Below are 22,284 nucleotides of genomic sequence, written 5' to 3' on the forward strand. Positions count from 1 at the left end.
TACATTTTGAGAAACATTAAGTTGGATTGAGTTGTTTCAATGATTTGTTAATTTAATTGACCCATAAAATGTAAGAATAACATTTTATGGTTCAATTAAACTAACAAATCATTGAAACAACTCAATATTAGGAAGGTGTTCCTAATGTTAGGTATACTCAGTTTAGTCTGCAAAAAAATATATATTTTGTGTGTTTTGATGCTGATTTTTACATGCACTGAAAACCCCCAAAAGTGTTTTCACAACACTATCTTAAAAACAGAGTTTCAGAGTGCTTTAATTCTGTTTTACAACACTATCGTTGTATTCATTACACAATCATCGTGTTTCAGAGTGCTTTTATTCTGTTTTAAAACACGATCTGTGTATTCATTACACAATCATCGTGTTTCGAGTCGTTCTGTTTTTACAGTGTAGTCTACACTGGAGGCCTCTTTCTCAACCCCAATCAAGCACATACAGCACTTAGTATTCTAGTTATATGTGAGACAGAAACAGGCACGAGTGGAATGGAGCAGAACTGGAAAATGAGGAATGTCACTTTCGAGGAACGATGGCGATGCGCTGCTTAGTTTGAACGACAGCAGTCCTTCCCACCTGCAAGTTACACTGTCCAAGGTCATGGAGTTCAGGGAGGGATAAGATTAAAATCAACCCTCTCTGTGTGTGTGTGTGTGTGTGTGTGTGTGTGTGTGTGTGTGTGTGTGTGTGTGTGTGTGTGTGTGTGTGTGTGTGTGTGTGTGTGTGTGTGTGTGTGTGTGTGTGTGTGTGTGTGTGTGTGTGTGTGTGTGTGTGTGTGTGTGTGTGCGTGCGTGCGTGCGTGTGTGTGTGCGCGTGTGTGTGCGTGTGCGCGCGTGTGTGTGTGTGATTCAAAACACAAGCAGAAGGCGAACCTCGATCTACCTTTTTAAATATGTCACGTGTCTATGAAATATGACAACGTAAGACTAGTAAAACTTAAAGGGGGTGCAACAAAGGGGGTGCAACAAGTGAGTGACATTCATTCGTTCAAAAAACAAGACTGGACGTGAGTGTGATTGGCCCCATTCTGTGTGTGCTACTTGGGTTCATCCCAAAGGGCACACGTTGACCCACTCATTAACACACTACTCCTGCTGCTTGACCACCTAATCTCCTGTATGGCTAGTAGTCTCTAATTGTCGCTAATTGTCACTGTCACTACTAGTCGCTAATTGTCACGAATTGTTGCAATCCGACAGAAACTAACAAAGGGGTTCAGAAGTTTCCAAGGGGTTGTCTGTCTCGATTTAAAGGTCTAGGATGACGATAGTGGCTTAGGTCAAGCCACCAACCTGAACCTTAGCATGGGGGCATAGTATTAAGAACTGCCACCACAGTTTTTTTTCAGGTGGAAGCTGGTTTACTTCACAGTTGCAGTGCAGAAAGTGAAAGCCTCCTCTTCAACCACAAACAGAGCCAGCAAGAAACGGCTAATTCAGAATCCTCAAAAACCTGAGTTCAAAAGTCAAACTAATTACGCTTTTTGTGTGCTTTACACTGAGTATACCAAACATTAGGAACACCTTCCTAAGATTGTGTTGCACCCCGCCCTCAGAACACCTCGTTGAGGCATGGACTCTACAAGGTGTCAAAAGCGTTCCACAGGGATGCTGACCCATGTTGACTCCAATACCTCCCACAGTTCGGTCAAATTGGCTGGATGTCCTCTGGATGGTGGATCATTCTTGATACACAAGGGAAACGGTTGAGCGTGGAAAAACCCAGCAACAGTGGAGTTCTTGACACAAACCGGTGCGCCTGGCACCTACTACCATACCCCATTCAAAGGCATTTAAACCTTTTGTCTTGCCCATTCACTCTCTGAATGGCACACATACACAATCCATGTCTCAAGGCTTAAAAATCATTTTTTTTACCTGTTTCCTCCCTTTCACATACACTGACTGAAGTGGATTTAACAAGTGACATCAATAAGGGATCATAGCTTTCACCTGGATTCATCTGGTCAGTCTGTCATGGAAAGAACAGGTGTTCTAAATGTTTTTTCCACTCTGTGTATCTCTAACGTATGTAACTGTTGGAGCAGATGTGGCGGGAGGCTTTTTTTCTTTCGTTCTTCAACCCAATTTCAGACGGCTGTGCAGCAACCAGCTCCACAAGAGGCAGTCAAATTAATTAACAATGACTTACAATACAAAGCACTTTGAACCGAGTGTGGTGCCGTGACTAGAGGCAGATTGACGAGAAACTTTGACCTCCCTTCCTCAGGATTTACAACCGCTCCAGAGGTTGGACGGAAGGAAGGCGAGTTCCCTCTGGAGCAGAGCCAAGAACAGGAACCCAAAGACCACACTGGCACCTGGCCTCGTGGCCTTGCTGGGAGGCTGGAACCTGGAGGACTAGGGTTTAGTCTGACGTACCTTACCTATATGTACAATCTACAAAAAGGTTATATCTAGAGCTTTAAAACGGCAATATATAACCAAATATACAAACAAGTTCACACAGAAATTGGAGTTATAGATCTGTCATTCTCATTGAAAGCAAGTCTAAGAAGTGACAGATCAGTTCTATGGGGCGCAATTTCTATGCTTCCAGTTCTTAAAGATGCACAATGCAGAAATCGCTCCGCCATTTCCTGGTTGCTAAAATTCTAATAGTTTGCCTAATTTCAGTTTGTGACAAAACAAGCAAGAATCTAAACCATCTAAACCGCTGTGAAATATATTTTCCATAAGCAAAAATAGAGCATTTTTAGCTGTGTGAAGCTGGAGTATAAAACTGAAGCTGTGGTGGTAGATAATGGGGGTTTTACAGGTCATGTTCTGGGATTACTGATGATGTCTAAAGGACTGGCCATAGGTCAGCAATATCCTATAATAGATAAGATTATCAATGCAGCTGCTGTTCTGTTCTGACCACCTTCTAGTCTGCTAATCATATCCATGTATTAATGAATCCATTAAGCAAATGCTAATGCATACCGTTGTCTACTATATTAATAGAAACCTCATTTGAAGTAATCACACCATGGTTTCTGTAAAGATTTTCAACACTGACAGAAACCTTCAAATGAATGTGACCAAATGAATGAAAATGCATAATATGTAACATATTATACATTAGCCTTCAAACAAGGCTACTTTGACAAGCACGGTATTTTTTCCATTCATTTCCTTCTCATTAACCGGACTTTACAATAAACCAAAAACAAACACTCTAGCGATTGAATAATTCATATAAAATGCCTAATTGATATTATTTCAGGGAAAGTTCAGGGAGTTCAGGGAAATCATAGTCATATTGACTTGATGAACATGGTCACAAGCAGTCTTAAAGTTAAGTATGTATGATAGCCCACAAAGTGTAAGTAGTCTTTTTCAAGCCTCGTAATGATGTAACAACCGTAATGATGTAACAACCGCAATGATGTAAAAACCGTAATGATGTAACAACCATAATGATGTAACAACCATAATGATGTAAAAACCGTAATGATGTAACAACCGTAATGATACAACAAACATAATGATGTAACAACCGTAATAATGTAACAACCATAATGATGTAACAACCGTAATGATGTAAAAACAGTAATGATGTAACAACCGTAATGGTGTAAAAAATGTAATGATATAACAACCATAATGATGTAACAACCGTAATGATACAACAAACATAATGATGTAACAACCGTAATAATGTAACAACCATAATGATGTAACAACCGTAATGATGTAAAAACCGTAATGATGTAACAACCATAATGATGTAACAACCATAATGATGTAACAACCATAATGATGTAACAACCGTAATGATGTAACAACCGTAATCATATAACAACCGTAATCATATAACAACCGTAATGATACAACAAACATAATGATGTAACAACCGTAATAATGTAACAACCATAATGATGTAACAACCGTAATGATGTAAAAACAGTAATGATGTAACAACCGTAATGGTGTAAAAAATGTGATGATATAACAACCATAATGATGTAACAACCGTAATGATACAACAAACATAATGATGTAACAACCGTAATGATGTAACAACCGTAATCATATAACAACCGTAATCATATAACAACCGTAATCATATAACAACCGTAATGATACAACAAACATAATGATGTAACAACCATAATGATGTAACAACCGTAATGATGTAACAACCGTAATGATGTAAAAACAGTAATGATGTAACAACCGTAATGGTGTAAAAAATGTAATGATATAACAACCATAATGATGTAACAACCATAATGATGTAAAAACCGTAATGATGTAACAACCGTAATCATATAACAACTGTAATCATATTTACATTTAAGTCATTTAGCAGACGCTCTTATCCAGAGCGACTTACATATAACAACCGTAATGATACAACAAACATAATGATGTAACAACCGTAATAATGTAACAACCATAATGATGTAACAACCGTAATGATGTAAAAACAGTAATGATATAACAACCATAATGATGTAACAACCGTAATGATGTAAAAACCATAATGATGTAAAAAATGTAATGATATAACAACCGTAATCATATAACAACCGTAATGATGTAACAACCGTAATGATGTAACAACTGTAATGATGTAACAAATGTAATGATATCACAACCGTAATGATGTAACAACCATAATGATGTAACAACCATAATGATGTAACAACAATAATGATGTAACAACCGTAATGATGTAACAACCGTAATGATGTAAAAAATGAAATGATATAACAACCGTAATGATGTAACAACCGTAATGATGTAACAACCATAATGATATAACAACCGTAATGATGTAACAACCGTAATGATGTAACAACCGTAATGTTGTAACAACCGTAATGATATAACAACCGTAGTGATGTAACAACCGTAATGTTGTAACAACCGTAATGATGTAAAGACCCTAATGATGTAAAAAATGTAATGATATAACAACCATAATGATGTAACAACCATAATGATGTAAAAACCGTAATGATGTAACAACCGTAATCATATAACAACCGTAATGATGTAACAACCGTAATGATGTAACAACCGTAATGGTGTAAAACCATAATGATGTAAAAATGTAATGATATAACAACCGTAATGATATAACAACCATAATGATGTAACGACCGTAATGATGTAAAAACCATAATGATGTAAAAAATGTAATGATATAACAACCGTAATGATGTAACAACTGTAATGATGTAACAAATGTAATGATATCTCAACCGTAATGATGTAACAACCATAATGATGTAACAACCATAATGATGTAACAACCGTAATGATGTAACAACCATAATGATGTAACAACCGTAATGATGTAACAACCGTAATGATGTAAAAACCGTAATGATGTAAAAAATGAAATGATATAACAACCGTAATGATGTAACAACCGTAATGATGTAACAACCATAATGATGTAACAACCGTAATGGTGTAAAAAATGTAATGATATAACAACCATAATGATGTAAAAAATGTAATGATATAACAACCGTAATGATGTACCAACTGTAATGATGTAACAAATGTAATGATATAACAACCATAATGATGAAACAACCATAATGATGTAACAACCGTAATGATGTAAAAACCGTAATGATGTAAAAAATGAAATTATATAACAACCGTAAAGATGTAACAACCGTAATGATGTAACAACCATAATGATGTAAAAAATGAAATGATGTAACAACTGTAATGATGTAACAACCGTAATGATGTAAAAACCATAATGGTGTAAAACATGTAATGGTGTAACAACCGTAATGATGTAACAACCGTAATGTTGTAACAACCGTAGTGATGTAACAACCGTAATGAAGTAACAACCATAATGATGTAACAACTGTAATGATGTAACAACCGTAATGATGTAACAACCGTAATGATGTAAAAACCATAATGGTGTAAAACATGTAATGGTGTAACAACCGTAATGATGTAACAACCGTAATGTTGTAACAACCGTAGTGATGTAACAACCGTAATGAAGTAACAACCATAATGATGTAATAACTGTAATGATGTAACAACCGTAATGATGTAACAACCGTAATGATGTAACAACCGTAATGAAGTAACAACCATAATGATGTAACAACCGTAATGATGTAACAACTGTAATGATGTAACAACCGTAATGAAGTAACAACTGTAATGATATAACAACCGTAGTGATGTAAAAACCGTAATGATGTAAAAAATGTACTGATGTAACAACCGTAATGATGTAACAACCGTAATGATGTAACAACTGTAGTGATGTAACAACCGTAATGATATAACAACCATAATGATGTAACAACAATAATGATGTAACAACCGTAATGATGTAACAACCGTAATGATGTAACAACCATAATGATGTAACAACTGTAGTGATGTAACAACCGTAATGATGTAACAACCATAATGATGTAAAAACCGTAGTGATGTAAACAATTTAATGATATAACAACCGTAGTGATGTAACAACCGTAATGATGTAGCAACCATAATGATGTAAAAACCGTAATGATGTAACAACCGTAATGATGTAACAACCATAATGATGTAACAACCGTAATGTTGTAACAATCGTAATGATGTAACAACCGTAATGTTGTAACAACCGTATTGATGTAACAACCGTAATGACGTAACAACCGTAATGATGTAACAACCGTAATGTTGTAACAATCGTAATGATGTAACAACCGTAATGTTGTAACAACCGTAATGTTGTAACAATCGTAATGATGTAACAACCGTAATGTTGTAACAATCGTAATGATGTAACAACCGTAATGTTGTAACAACCGTAATGTTGTAACAATCGTAATGATGTAACAACCGTAATGTTGTAACAATCGTAATGATGTAACAACCGTAATGTTGTAACAACCGTAATGATGTAACAATCGTAATGATGTAACAACCGTAATGTTGTAACAACCGTATTGATGTAACAACCGTAATGACGTAACAACCGTGTGCACAGAAGCTGCTTGATCAAAATGTATATCGTTCCTGCTATCAACAGACAGGTGTGATTGTCAGTGTCAGACTGTGACGAAACCAAAACGCACCTTAAATGAAAACTTTACAAAGTGAGTAACTATGTCATAAAGTGTAACTCTGTGGGTGTTAAGAGAGAGGAGTTATTCATTATTCACACGACTGCATTCCAGTTGGCAGGACGAAGGGAGTTAAACACCACCATCATTCAGAGGCAATGCACACAACTTAGAGTAGGGAGAGGAGGGGATTTAAGCAGGTTCTCAAACAAGATGCCCCCACCTGATAACCTTAGCACTGACGAGGTTGTACCATTCCCATGAATGAATTTCCTAATGCAAGTCACAAACCACAGAGAGGGAGAGAGGGAGGGAGAGAGGGAGAGAGGGAGAGAGAGAGAGAGAGAGAGAGAGGAGAGAGAGAGAGAGAAGGAGAGAGAGAGAGAGAGAGAGAGAAGGAGAGAGAGAGAAGGAGAGAGAGAGAGAAGGAGAGAGAGAGAGAGAGAGAGAGAAGGAGAGAGAGAGGGAGAGAGAGAGAGGGAGAGGGAGAGAGAGGGGAGAGAGAGAGAGGGAGAGAGAGAGAGAGAGAAGGAGAGAGAGAGAGAGAGAGAGAGAGAGCTAGAGAGAAAGAGAGAGTGGGAGGGGAACCGTGTGAACATTAACAAGGAATGGAAGTGATGGTGAAAGATAACATGAACATTCCCCCCCCCACCTTTTCTTTGCAGGAAATGACCCAAGAGGTGACAACAAATATGCCCTTACATCTCTGACAAGGAATGTCAGCCAGCTACTTTAGGATGCCATTCCTCCCCACCGCACCTCGCCTCTTTTCTTTTTATTGTATCTGGGATCTTTTGAGATACCCTTCCTGATGGAGCAACGCCACAATCCATCTTCCTGAAAGTCGGGTTTCGTGGTTTGGCTTAACATCTTTGTTTATACACTTGAAACACTTGGGAGACACCTGAAGGACAGCAGGCCATCCGTGCTATGAGGTCATTCACGTGTCTCAGTCAAGTTTTAAATGACAGTAACCTGTTATTAGACAGTAAGACACACATTACTTGACCATCTTCCAGAGGGAAAGGGTCTTCGAGCTCTCTATGATGTCATAGTATTATCATAGTAGGAGATCTGATCTGGATATTATTATGTCAAGTGTGTGACATTATACGTACAGTCAAGGAACTGGGACAGTGTTGTTCCCAGAGGCAAATACCCCCTGATTGAAGGTTGTGATGTTTTCCCGAACTATAAAATGCCATAAAAATCTCCAGTGGAGATGTAATACGGTGAATTGACTGCTTACTAATGAGTAGCAACACGTGTCTCTCTAGGTTATTATATCAGCGGTCTGTGTTCCGATGAAACGTCATTCTCACATTTGCAATGAATCCCTAGACCATAGACATGCCAAGTGAAACCCATGATGGAACAGTCATCCCACATTTGGCTTGAAATGGCATGATCATTTGATTGACAGGGTACAGTCGGGACAATAGAAATGAAACCCCTCTCACCTTTCTTGAACTCCTCCAGCATGGCATCCAGCCTGGTGTCATTGAACACAAAATGCAGCTGATGGCTGTAAAACTTAGTGATGGTTTTCAGCGGCGTAGAGTCATCTGGGTCGACAAACGCCAGGTCCTTCACGAACAATAGATCCACAATGTTGGACCTCTCGCCCTCGAACACGGGGATGCGCGTGTAGCCGCTCTCCATAATTTCAGACATGGTGTTGAAGTCGAGGATAGCATCACCTGGAATCATAAAACAATCTCTTAGCGGGGTCATCACGTCCTCCACAGTCTTAGTCCGCAGTTCCAAGGCGCCCTGAATGATGTTCAACTCCTCTTTGACCAGATCATTGTACGGATCCGTGACTCTGAGCATCTCCAAAAGCTTCTCGCGGTTGTACACAGTGCCTATCTCTTGGCCCAAAAGGTAATCTAGAAGTTTGCTCACTGGGTATGACGCAGGGAAGGTGAGCAGCATGAAAAACTTGGTGAGGAAAATGGTGTTGGCTCCAACGGCAAGGCCATGTCTTGAGCATATGGCTTGAGGGACAATCTCTCCAAAGATGACAATTCCAATAGTTGACATCACCACAGCTATCAGCCCAGAACCTGCAATATCATCAAATAAGATAGTTAGAGTTGTATTGACGAGCACGTTGCCTAGGAGAAGTGAGCAAAGCAGGTAATTCCCTTGGCTCCTAACTGGCTCTATCTTTTTGGCATAATTCTTCTCCATCTCTGTGCCACAATTCTGAACTATTTGGAGCTCCATTGGGTCCAGTGCCATCAGTCCCAAGTTCAACCCGCTGAACATGCCTGACAGACACAGCAACATGGAAATAAAGATGACTTGAAGCCAGAAGGGGAGCAGAAACCTCTTCTCCTCCACAACTATCACTTTAGTGTCATCTCCGTCGTGGTAAATCCAGGTGTTTTCGGTCCATGGGTCGTGCAGGCCGGCGGCGTGGTGGGCAGGTGTCGAGGTGGCGATGCACAGGTAATACGATTTACTCCTCTCGGTTTTTCGAAGGGGTTTGACCTCGATTTCAACTACTCCCGACGTCCTGCGACTTAGAATGATGTTGGGCAAGATGATTATATCCGAGGTCCTGATACCGCAGGGATGCGCGGATGTATCCTCTTTGCTCCCGTTGTCCCCCGATAAGCTGTCGATGTCCCCGACTGGTCGGATCTGCTCGTGTTCCGTAAATGCAATTTTGGACCAGGTCTCGTTGTTTATGTTTTGCCCGTAGACCCTCAATTTGACACGAGACCGTTCACTCACCCGTAGATAGCCCCTGTCCATAAAGGAAATGTCGTCCGTGTCCTCCAACCGGAGCCCGATGATAACCGTGTCCGACTCTACCCCGCCTTCCTTGCCACTTGTCGAGGTGACCAAACAACCGCTGACAGTTAAGAAAATCATCGTCAGAGCTCGAACCCGGCTAAGTGACGCCATTTTTGCAGAGGGTACTGGGGCCGAAGGCTCAGCCATGTTGATAATGGGCAACCTCCTGAATGAAAAGGGCTTTTAAAAATCAGAGCCAATCGGAGTCCGCCTTCATCTCCACCGGGGGTCGCCGTGATTTGTGCAGCATCGGGGACCCAAGCGCTTGGTTCCACTACGAGTCCGAAACTGATTACTCCTAGAGCGAACTCGTGCCTCCCCTGATGTCCCGGAGACAGACGACCGTGGCACCCAATCCAGTGCGGGAGTTGGACGGGGGCGGAGTTTTCGCCGCAGCTACAACGAATGAAATTCCAAAACAAGCGCACCTCGCCCAAGACACTTTCCTCGTGACTTTTTCAGATGGATTTCAGAGGCAACCAATAAATAATGAATTGGTGGATAGATCCATAATATTTGATTAATCTGGGGGGAGTGAATGGTGCGTCATTATGCAATGTTCTCTCCATTGCAGAGGTGAGCGAGAGGTAGAGGGGAGAGAGTTGTTTCAGCGGGCTGAATGGAATGCATGCTTTTAGGCTGTGTGACATTCTTTATGCATTTTAGATTAGTTCCTTAAGATGACCAAACAAGCAGTCACAATGCATTTTTATAGCTTAGGGTATGGTATGTCTTGTAGGCTATTTAAAGATGATCTGCAGAGCCTGATTGTAGGGAGGGTTGGTTGACCAACCAAACCAATACAAATGCATGATAGGCATTGGAAATGATATAGATAGACAAAACGTGCAGTAATTGCCATGCGTAATATTAGCCTAATAAACAGATAATTACGCAAAATGCCCAGACGCATGCATAAGACATTTTATTTTGAATACTGTAGCCTACATTGTTCTGGTGTGAAAATAATGATTTATATCGTACAAAGTGTGCACATTCCTTAATGAATCACCCATCATCAATAGGCAATTTAGCCTACGCATGATGATTAATAGGCAATTTAGCCTACGTGTTATGCATGAATCACATTTCAAATGGGCTACTTTCACAAAGTAGGCATTGGGCATAGTTTAAAAAACGGAGGGTTAGGTAGGATAGTATCACAACATCACATTGAGGTAGTAGAGTCATTATCTGTCCAATCCGGGATGATGATGATAAAGGCACGCATGTCAACTCAAAGATAATAGGCCTATTCTGCCTGACGTATCAGAACATGGAACAAAGCAAATAAACAACATCAGATGAAGCACATATGGTTCTACTACAGATATATATGTTTTTTTCTTCCTGTTTTCGGGTGATGGAATATTTCCGTGCTCTTCAGGGGCTGGTTAACTATGGGACAAACCCGACAGGGTTGGCTTAGATTGTTGATAACGTGTAAACTACAGTTAGTCGCCAATATTGATTGGAAAACATAAATACAGTTGCACCAATTCACCACAGGGCTGTCTCTTGTCATTTTTTCTAGCTATCTGGCCATCCAGAACCATAACAACACATGGACTTCTGCGCCTTTGAAGCGCGCGCAAAGTGTTCTAGACGTCGTCAGCTAACTAGTCTATAGGTGTTATGACAAGGGATGTAGTGGATGCGCACCCACATCTGATTGGAACAGTGCATCTCTGAGATTGCGTGCTCTCCTATAGGCGAACAGGGGAGGGTCTTTGAATAGCCTACACATTTTAATTTGGAATCAGACGTCAATATGTGCCAATGTTTACTTAAAATGTTCATATTTGCTCAAGAGCGGTGTAAAGGTAGAAGGGAAAACACACACAAAAAAAATCTCGATTTTATGCATGCCTCAGCAATTGATCTCTCTCAGTGTATTTTCCCCGATTGTAGGCTGTCTTAATCCAGATGTCATTGTATCCCTGTTCCTGGAAGCGGGATATGGATGAGCAGTTCCTACAAGTTCTCTATAACTGGCTAATGGGCAGCGTAGGCCTACGTGCTAAGCGACAACGTAAGGTTCGCATCACCGAAACACAAGGTAAATCCATTCGTAGAAACAATCAGCATGTCGCCAAGCACAGAATTCCATCAGGACATTGCAACACTCGATCAAGTTCATCGCGATAGAGAAGGTTCACATGCCCTTTAGGGATGATAAACTAGTAAAACGATAATGCGTCTTGATCCACTACCTGGACACGGTCTCCCCTAGGGACGTAATGAGGAACTCGATCTCTTTCTGATATAAGAACATTTAGCCTACTGTATCACAGCCATGTTTTATTTGTATCACTATTGTTTCGCCTTTGCACAAGTCACATGGGCAAGACAAGACGCCTTTGAACGGGGTACGGTAGTAGGTGCCAGGCACACCGATTTGTGTCAAGAACTGCAATTATGCTGGTTTTTCACACAACAGTTTCCTGTGTGTATCAATAATGATCCACCACCCAAAGGACATCAGGCCAATTTGATTTGATGTTGTCTTAATAGGATCCCAATTAGCCAACGCCAATGGAGTCTTACTGGGGTCTGACAGACAATGAAAAAGACCATTTACATACATCTAAAAACATTAACATGTAGTGTGTGTGTGTCTATCAGTTACACATGTCAGTACATACACACAAGTAGAAACTTGACACAATGGTGGCAAGCATTGGAATCAACATGGGCCAGCAACCCTGTAGATCGCTTTCAACACCTTGTGGAGTCCATGCCGAGATGAATCGAGGCTGTTCTGAGAGGGGGGTGCAACTCAATATTAGGAAGCTTTTTTTAACGTTTTGTACACTCAAGTTGACCTATGCTTCTGTCTAAATGTGTTGTCTAATATGTATACCTTTGTAAACATTGTATATAGAAATAGATTGTCAACCGTGACTTGATTGCTAACCAATTGTCTAATTGAAATGAATAATTGTTGCCACCCGTTGTTCACTTGAACTTGTATGAATACAGACTGCAGGAGTTTCCTCACAACGCACACCCTTGGAAAAATACCTAGTCCAAACTTTGGGTGTTTATGGAATGAAAATACTAATAATATAACCGATATGCCGAGTGTGTGTTCCCCTGTGGATCAGTGGAGGCTGGTGGAAGGAGATATAGGAGAACGGGCTCATTGTAATGGCTGGAATGGTATTAATGGAACGGAGTAGAGCGTGGTTTCCATATTTGAGATGTTTGATACCGTTCCATTCATTCCATTTCTGCCATTAGAATGAGCACATCCTCCATTGAGGTGGATATATTTTTTGCTTTTCTCTCCCACACACCCATCTTGAAATCTAAGGCCTACATTAAAGAGAGACACTGACCACTTCTTCACTGCCAGAAATGTGTGTATTGTGACAATATATCCAAACAGTTATACAATTAATACATTAGCCTAACTTAAGGCTTGACAAAGATCCATAGTTTGACATGAATTACAATTATTGTTCATTCACACAGAGTATAATCATTTTCTGTGTCTCTCTCGTATCTTGGGTATGCCATCACTTGCAACAGGATGACTCTGCGCCACAGCACCCCCCTGTGGCAGAAGAGACAGTTGCACTCCCCAGCTGCAGCACCAGTTCAAAGGGATTCACCGTGCCCACCTGCAATGACACACAGCACAGGGTTTCCCTGGGAAATCACTGAGAAACACCGCGTGCCATATTTACACAACGTCATGGTAGTGCATCATGTAATAACCTTATATGATAATAACTCCCCTATCTTACAAGGTTAGGGTCCATTCCATAGAACCTCCAGTCAATTCAACAATGTATTTGAAGGGAATTACAGAGAAATACCATTTAAATAATATGAATCACATTACATATTAAACTCCACGTCGAGTCATTTTATTAAACAGCTGTCGGCGACCCTGGATGGGTATTTGTGACTATGCAATACGTTTTGTTATCTGCCATTAGTTGACCTTTTCACCGTTTGCCTGAAGCTGTAGCTTGTACAAGCTGTATATACCTTCTATACAGTTTATTACGGCATGAGATCATGACCTGGGCCCGTATCCACAAAGCATCTCAGAGGAGGAATGGCAATCTAGGATCAGTTTTAGCCTTTTAGGTCATTATAAGATAAGATTATATGGACAGATCCTAGAGCAGCACTACTACACTGAGATGCTTTGTGGATACAGACCCAGATCTGTTTGCCCTTTGAGTTCACTTGCAACAGAGAGTCTAAAAGGTAGAGATAATAATCTAAACTACAGTTAGGAGCGAACTAAATAAAGTACCTGGTAACTAGCTTTGGGACACAACGCCTATTGTCTCTCAGTAAAAGGTTACCAGTAGCTTCGGGACACATCATCGGTAGTCTGTGTTGGTTGGACCCCCTGTGTTGTGGCTCGTTCTGGGAGGTTGGCGACGGAAAGTAACCATTCCACAATATAGCCAGCTACACCCCAAAAAACTTCCTGTCAACAACAGCATATGTATAATCTCCAGGAACTCTACTTACCAGGCATAAAGTGAAATGTGTCCCTCGCTATCAAATAAACATCAGAATACAACTTTTACCCGAACCGCACCCTATTCCTTCCAAGTTTAACCCCTCCCTTCACACAAGACTTCCTCCCACGAAATCTACCACTGTTCACACAGCAGGAATATGATGCGGTTTGGACAAAAGTTGGATTCAGATGTTTATTTGATAGCGAGGGACACATTTCACTTTATGCCTGGTAAGTAGAGTTCCTGGAGATTATACATATGCTGTTGTTGACAGGAAACTTTTGTTGTTGTAGGTGAAGCCGGCTACAATGTGGTATGGTTATTTTCCTTCGCCAACCCCCAGAACGATGCAGAACTCAGGGAGTTCAACCAACACACAGACTCCCGATGAAGTGTCCCAAAGCTACTAGTAACCCTCTACTGAGAGACAACAGGTGTAATGCATTATGATGCGGTTATAATACTGTGTATGAAGCATTGTAAAACTTGTCACGAGAATACAACCTGGATGAGACCTCAACCAGCCTCAGCCTCCTTAAGATCACAGCTAAACTGAACACCCACAGCCTGAAGAATGTGTAGGGAGTATGACAAGACTCAAACTGTAGGAAACACAATCAAACCAAATATAGTCCTCAGTGTGTGTGTGTGTGTGTGTGTGTGTGTTTTGTGCTTGCGCTAATGTGTGTGTGGTTTCAGTGACCATGAGGGACCATGATAAGAAGACATTGAGACATTCCATTGGCTGACGGGAGGACATGCATTCCTTCCTGGTTAAAGGTTCCCAGCAGGACTTTAACACAGCCTAGTTGTGACTGCAGCACATCTGCTTGACCTTGGTGCGTGGGTAGGGGCTAGGGGTCAATTTGGAATTCACAGTGGGAAGGTGTCAGTGGATGTGTCATGAACTTTATACACACACACACACACACACACACCATGACATTTATATACACACCCTGCAACCACATCTAAAACTCAAAGAGTAGTATGACACATTATAGGTGCAATTGTCCTGGTATTGGCACAAACCTTGGGTTTCTTTACACCACATCCAGCAGGTACCCCGGGCGGTTGGAAAGTGAACTCCTCGGCAAACCTGGAGTGGCTGAGGATGCTGGCCACCTCTCCATCCACCTCCACTACCTCATCCACCTGGCGGAGACACACACAAACACAAATATTACTCAATGTGTAAAACACACCGGGCACAGATCTAGGATCAGTATGATCCAATATAACTTTATTTGCCAAACTTCCGTCGGAAATGTGTTTTCTGCTCTGCTTTCAACGTCCCCATTCAACACAAACATACTCATATTGGAGAAAATACACAAAACAGTATCTTGTACAAACCTTGAATGTGTACTGAGCATCAAACTCCAGACTCTCCCCAAAACCAGTGATGTTGCCATTGTATATTACCAGAGAGGCTTTGTTAGAGATTTTGGGGATCTTGAAGAGACGGTAGGTGGCAGAGACAAACTGGTAGTCGCCTGTAGTTCCAGAGGAAATATCAACGTTTTGAACAGTCAATCTTAAAAATGTGGGGTCCCATGTATCAATGCTATAGACCCCAGTATGTTATAACAACGTAACCTCTATATGGTAAGTTATATGGTTAAAGAGCTGATGGAAAAAAGTGTCACCGCCTCATGTTTAAGACGAGTCAAACACGTCTCACCTAGGATGGCCTCCAGTTCCATGTTGTCCACGGTGATGACATTGGCCGTGACCAATCGCGGGGGGCTGAATCCCACCTCCTGAGCAAATCGCACTAGGTCCTCCCACCAAAGCGCTCCGCCTAAACACTCCCCTAACGACAGCATTAACATCTACAGTTCACCGAGGTTATTAACGGTTGCCGGTACTACACATGTAAATAGCAGCCAGAAACAGTCTAAAGCAGTGTGAAATGTAATACAGAAGCTGGTTAGTAGACATACACACCCCACAGGACTTTGTGTTTCTTGATCTCATCGGAGAGCTTGCGGCTACTATAGACATCACTGAAGTACAGCTCTCCGCCATCCTGACAACCAGAGAAAGTAGCAAAACATATTTAGGCTTAGAAGACGTGAAAGAAGGATACCTAGTCAGTTGTACAACGATGCAGTCAACTGAAATGTGTCTTCTGCCTTTCAATGTCACCAAGCAAGGATTTTCTTAATGACTTTTCACCGACACGTTTAAGTAAAGTAAGAGCATTTTACTTCTAAGGAACATGACATGAACCTTCCTTACAAGCTTGAAAGGGTTCATTGAAGTTGTTGGTTGTAATTAGCTGATTTCTACATGATACAGTATAGCACAGTGTACCTTCAGCACGCGGTACGCATCACTCAATACTTTTCTCTTGTCTGGGGACAAATTCACCACACAGTTGGATCTGTCGAACAACCAAAAGGGGCAAATAATGAACCCTCACCGTACACTAACCACTATGATATTACTGTAATCTCTCAAGGGTAAACAAACAACCAACAACGGCATCTTACATGATGATATCGAAGGAGTTCTCCTCGAGTCCAGCCTCCTTTAGAGCTTCGATGTAGCCCTGAACAAAGTCCACGTTGGGCTTCTGGTATCCAAACTCCTGCGTGTGGTGGTCCGCGTACTTTCTGGCAACCTCAAGCTAGAAAAGAAAGAAGAACGTATGTGTTCCCAGGACCGAAACAACACTCCAAAACAAGAACAGACAAAAAGGGGGAACTTGGCTTGCACATACATACAGTGGCTTGCCAAAGTATTCACCCCGCTTGGCATTTTTCCTATTTTGTTGCCTTACAACCTGGAATTAAAATAGATTTTTTGGGGGGGTTTGTATCATTTGTTTTACACAACATGCCTACCACTTTGAAGATGCAGAATATTTTCTCTTGTGAAACAAACAAGAAATAAGACAACAACAAAAAACAGAAAACTTGAGCGTGCATAGCTATTCACCTACTCCCCTCAGTCAATTCATTTTAAAGCCACATGGGTGCAGCAATCTCTTGGGGTATGTCTCTATTAGCTTGGCACATCTAGCCACTGGGATTTTTGCCCATTCTTCAAGGAAAAACTGCTCCAGCTCCTTCAAGTTGAATGGGTTCCGCTGGTGTACAGCAATCTTTAAGTCATACCACAGATTCTCAATTGGATTAAGGTCTGGTCTTTGACTAGGCCATTCCAAGACATTTAAATGTTTCCCCTTAAACCATTCGAGTGTTGCCTTAGCAGTATGCTTAGGGTCATTGTCCTGCTGGAAGGTGAACCGTCGTCCCAGTCTCAAATCTCTGGAAGACTAAAACAAGTTTCCCTCAAGAATTTCCCTGTATTTAGCGCCATCAATCATTCCTTCAATTCTGACCAGTTTCCCAGTCCCTGTCGATGAAAAACCCTGATCACCTCGATGTTCTCGGGGTGATGAGAGGTGTTGGGTTTGCACCAGACATAGCGTTTTGCTTGATGGCCAAAAAGCTCAATTTTAGTCTCATCTGACCAAAGTACCTTCTATATATTTGGGGAATCTCCCAAATGCCTTTTGGCGAACACCAAACGTGTTTGCTTATTTTTTTCTTTAAGCAATGGCTTTTTTCTGGCCACTCTTCCGTAAAGCCCAGCTCTGTGGAGTGTGTTGCTTAAAGTGGTCCTATGGACAGATACTCCAATCTCCGCTGTGGAGCTTTGCAGCTCCTTCATGGTTATTTTTGGTCTCTTTGTTGCCTCTATGATTAATAACCTCCTTGCCTGGTCTGTGAGTTTTGGTGGGTGGCCCTCTTCTGGCAGGATTGTTGTGGTGCCACATTCTTTCCATTTTTTAATAATGGATTTAATGGTGCTCTGTGGGATGTTCAAAGTTTCATATATTTTTTTATAACCCAACTCTGATCTGTACTTCTCCACAACTTTGACCCTGACCTGTTTGGAGAGCTCCTTGGTCTTCATGGTGCCGCTTGCTTGGTGGTTCCCCTTGCTTAGTGGTGTTGGAGACTGAGGGCTTTTAGGACAGGTGTATATATATACTGAGATTTACATTTACATTTAAGTCATTTAGCAGACGCTCTTATCCAGAGCGACTTACAAATTGGTGCGTTCACCTTAAGACATCCAGTGGAACAGCCACTTTACAATAGTGCATCTAAATCTTTTAAGGGGGGTGAGAAGGATTACTTTATCCTATCCTAGGTATTCCTGAAAGAGGTGGGGTTTCAGGTGTCTCCGGAAGGTGGTGATTGACTCCGCTGTCCTGGCGTCGTGAGGGAGTTTGTTCCACCATTGGGGGGCCAGAGCAGCGAACAGTTTTGACTGGGCTGCGCGGGAACTGTACTTCCTCAGTGGTAGGGAGGCGAGTAGGCCAGAGGTGGATGAACGCAGTGCCCTTGTTTGGGTGTAGGGCCTGATCAGAGCCTGGAGGTACTGAGGTGCCGTTCCCCTCACAGCTCCGTAGGCAAGCACCATGGTCTTGTAGCGGATGCGAGCTTCAACTGGAAGCCAGTGGAGAGAGCGGAGGAGCGGGGTGACGTGAGAGAACTTGGGAAGGTTGAACACCAGACGGGCTGCGGCGTTCTGGATGAGTTGTAGGGGTTTAATGGCACAGGCAGGGAGCCCAGCCAACAGCGAGTTGCAGTAATCCAGACGGGAGATGACAAGTGCCTGGATTAGGACCTGCGCTGCTTCCTGTGTGAGGCAGGGTCGTACTCTGCGGATGTTGTAGAGCATGAACCTACAAGAACGGGCCACCGCCTTGATGTTAGTTGAGAACGACAGGGTGTTGTCCAGGATCACGCCAAGGTTCTTAGCGCTCTGGGAGGAGGACACAATGGAGTTGTCAACCGTGATGGCGAGATCATGGAACGGGCAGTCCTTCCCCGGGAGGAAGAGCAGCTCCGTCTTGCCGAGGTTCAGCTTGAGGTGGTGATCCGTCATCCACACTGATATGTCTGCCAGACATGCAGAGATGCGATTCGCCACCTGGTCATCAGAAGGGGGAAAGGAGAAGATTAATTGTGTGTCGTCTGCATAGCAATGATAGGAGAGACCATGTGAGGTTATGACAGAGCCAAGTGACTTGGTGTATAGCGAGAATAGGAGAGGGCCTAGAACAGAGCCCTGGGGGACGCCAGTGGTGAGAGCGCGTGGTGAGGAGACAGATTCTCGCCACGCCACCTGGTAGGAGCGACCTGTCAGGTAGGACGCAATCCAAGCGTGGGCCGCGCCGGAGATGCCCAACTCGGAGAGGGTGGAGAGGAGGATCTGATGGTTCACAGTATCGAAGGCAGCCGATAGGTCTAGCAGGATGAGAGCAGAGGAGAGAGAGTTAGCTTTAGCAGTGCGGAGGGCCTCCGTGATACAGAGAAGAGCAGTCTCAGTTGAATGACTAGTCTTGAAACCTGACTGATTTGGATCAAGAAGGTCATTCTGAGAGAGATAGCGGGAGAGCTGGCCAAGGACGGCACGTTCAAGGGTTTTGGAGAGAAAAGAAAGAAGGGATACTGGTCTGTAGTTGTTGACATCGGAGGGATCGAGTGTAGGTTTTTTCAGAAGGGGTGCAACTCTCGTAAGGGAGAAGGTCTCCGGAAATGATCTGGAGAAGAGAGGAGGGAATAGGGTCAAGCGGGCAGGTTGTTGGGCGGCCGGCCGTCACAAGACGCGAGATTTCATCTGGAGAGAGAGGGGAGAAAGAGGTCAGAGCACAGGGTAGGGCAGTGTGAGCAGAACCAGCGGTGTCGTTTGACTTAGCAAACGAGGATCGGATGTCGTCGACCTTCTTTGATCATGTGACAGATCATGTGACACTTAGATTGAACACAGGTGGAATTGATTTACCTAATTATGTGACTTCTGAAGGTAATTGGTTTCACCAGATCTTATTTAGGGGTTTCATAGCAAAGGGGTGAATACATATGCACACATCACTTTTCCTTTTTTACATTTTTTTGGAACAAGTTGTTTTTAAAATTTCACTTCACCTATTTGGACTATGTTGTGTATGTTCATTACATTAATCCAAATAAAAATCTATTTAAATTACAGGTTGTAATGCAACAAAATAGGAAAAATGCCAAAGGGGATGAACTTTTGCAAGGCACTGTAAACAAGCACCACAGTGTTGTGTTCAGCAATGGCCCCTTACAAGATTAAAAACATGGTGTCACCACCACACCACGGTGTACCTGGTCCTCAGTCATGTCGATGCCTGTGACGTGGCCCTTCTCCCCGACCAGTTGGCTGAGCATGTAGCAGTCTCTCCCACTGCCACTGCCCAGGTCCAGCAGCTTGCAGCCCTCCAGACACTCTGGGACCACCAAACCACACCCATAGTACCTGACAGAACAACAGCGGGTCAAGGGCTACATGGTGAGTGTATTGAATCAAGTGTAACAGTTACTCACGGACGATTCCAACAGTCTTATTCACAACAATCATGTCCTTAATAATCTACAGGCAGGCAGACAGACACAGACCGACAGAGACGGAAAGACAAACAGACATGCAATTATGTGTGAAAATGACTTATGATACCACTGATGTTATCAAAATGTGATTACATTGTAAGTACAATGTTACAATAGTGAACCCACTTGGATGTGACTTCAGGATGGATCTTCTTCAGAGCCTTGAGGACGAAGGCTGGGATGGGCTGAGCCGGGGCTAAGCAGGCATTACTCTTCAGGTCAGACTTTGTCTTCAGGGTCTTCCCATAGTAGTCCTGAGGGAAGGTTAAAAATACCTACTGTATCGAGATTTATGATTGAAAGTCTTACACATTGTTACTTGGCTGCATCTCATTCCATGATGATCAATTTCAGGTTAATGTTCAACTTCATTATTTCAACTAGGCTATCAGTAGCCATAAGCATACTGCCTGGACACACTGTGATGAATGTACAACACATGAGGAACACCTTCCTAATATTGAGTTGCACCCCCTTTTGCCCTCAGAACAGCCTCAGTTCGTCGGAGCATAGCTCTACAAGGTGTTGAAAGTGTTCCACAGGGACGCTGGCCCATGTTGACTCCAATTCTTCCCACAGTTGTGTCAAGTTGGCTGGATGTCCTTTGGGTGGCAGACCATTATTGATACACACAGTAAACTGTTGAGCGTGAAAAACCCAGCAGCGTTGCAGTTTTTGACACTCAAAACCAGTGCGCCTGGCACCTACTACCATACCCCGTTCAAACAAACACCCTCTGAATGGCACACAATCCATGTCTCAATTGTATCAATGCTTAAAAAACCTTCTCTAACTTGTCTCCTTCCCTTCATCTGCACTGATTGAAGTGGATTTAACAAGTGATATCAATAAGGGATCATAGCTTTCACCAGGATTCACTTGGTCAGTATGTCATGGAAAGAGCAGGTGTCCTTAATGTGTTGTACACTCAGTGTATAAACCTACTCTACTTGTCAGCAATGGGCTACAAATATATGTCAAATGTACTAACAAAATGATACTTTAACTTTGTCATACCTTGACATCCACATGAATCACTGAATCCACGAAACAGCCGCCCCCACATTCCCTATAGAAATGTAAGACATGCCATTTAGCTATAGTTAAATTAGCGGACAGACATTTTCACCAGAGAAAAAAACATGGTCAAGACAAACATGTCAAACAAGACCTTGTTACAGTAACCTGCAAGTATATTGTCACGATAGGCCATTGTAACGAGTCGTGGGAAACAGTTTGGTCTTTCATTTTGCACAATCTTAAAAATTGTAGCATATGCTGGCTGGATTGTATGACAATTATAATAAAAAAATTAACCTGCGAGGCGCATGGCCAACAACTTGAAAAACTGACACTCGTGGAAGCTTACCCGTGTTCTTTCTTGCATTCAGCCATTGTGGTCAGAATGACCTTAATTGTTACAAGTCTAATAAATAAACATGGGAATTTCAGAGAACTTCCTGCTTCTATGTAC

General features: G+C 42.2%; 2 protein-coding genes across 2 annotated transcripts in view; both read right to left on the minus strand.

Moving 5' to 3' along the window:
* Positions 1-10,149, minus strand: part of LOC115104393 (metal transporter CNNM2-like) — a 64,168-nt gene extending 54,019 nt beyond the window's left edge. The window contains exon 1 of the mRNA XM_065006199.1: positions 8,536-10,149. Coding sequence (XP_064862271.1) covers positions 8,536-10,027 — 1,492 coding nt within the window. The 5' untranslated portion in view covers positions 10,028-10,149. The remainder of the gene's footprint in view (positions 1-8,535) is intronic.
* A 3,075-nt stretch (positions 10,150-13,224) lies between these two features.
* as3mt (arsenite methyltransferase) lies at positions 13,225-22,283 on the minus strand. Its single transcript, XM_029624522.2, has 11 exons — positions 22,180-22,283; positions 21,828-21,879; positions 20,937-21,064; positions 20,529-20,679; positions 16,869-17,005; positions 16,690-16,759; positions 16,321-16,402; positions 16,055-16,186; positions 15,727-15,866; positions 15,403-15,525; positions 13,225-13,506 (listed from the first exon to the last, which is right to left on the minus strand). The coding sequence occupies exons 1-11, from the start codon at positions 22,203-22,205 to the stop codon at positions 13,402-13,404; spliced, it is 1,146 nt and encodes a 381-aa protein (XP_029480382.1). The 5' UTR covers positions 22,206-22,283; the 3' UTR covers positions 13,225-13,401.
* Between the last annotated feature and the right edge of the window lies 1 nt (position 22,284).

Source organism: Oncorhynchus nerka, linkage group LG21 (assembly GCF_034236695.1).
Source record: "Oncorhynchus nerka isolate Pitt River linkage group LG21, Oner_Uvic_2.0, whole genome shotgun sequence".
Lineage (NCBI taxonomy): Eukaryota > Metazoa > Chordata > Actinopteri > Salmoniformes > Salmonidae > Oncorhynchus > Oncorhynchus nerka.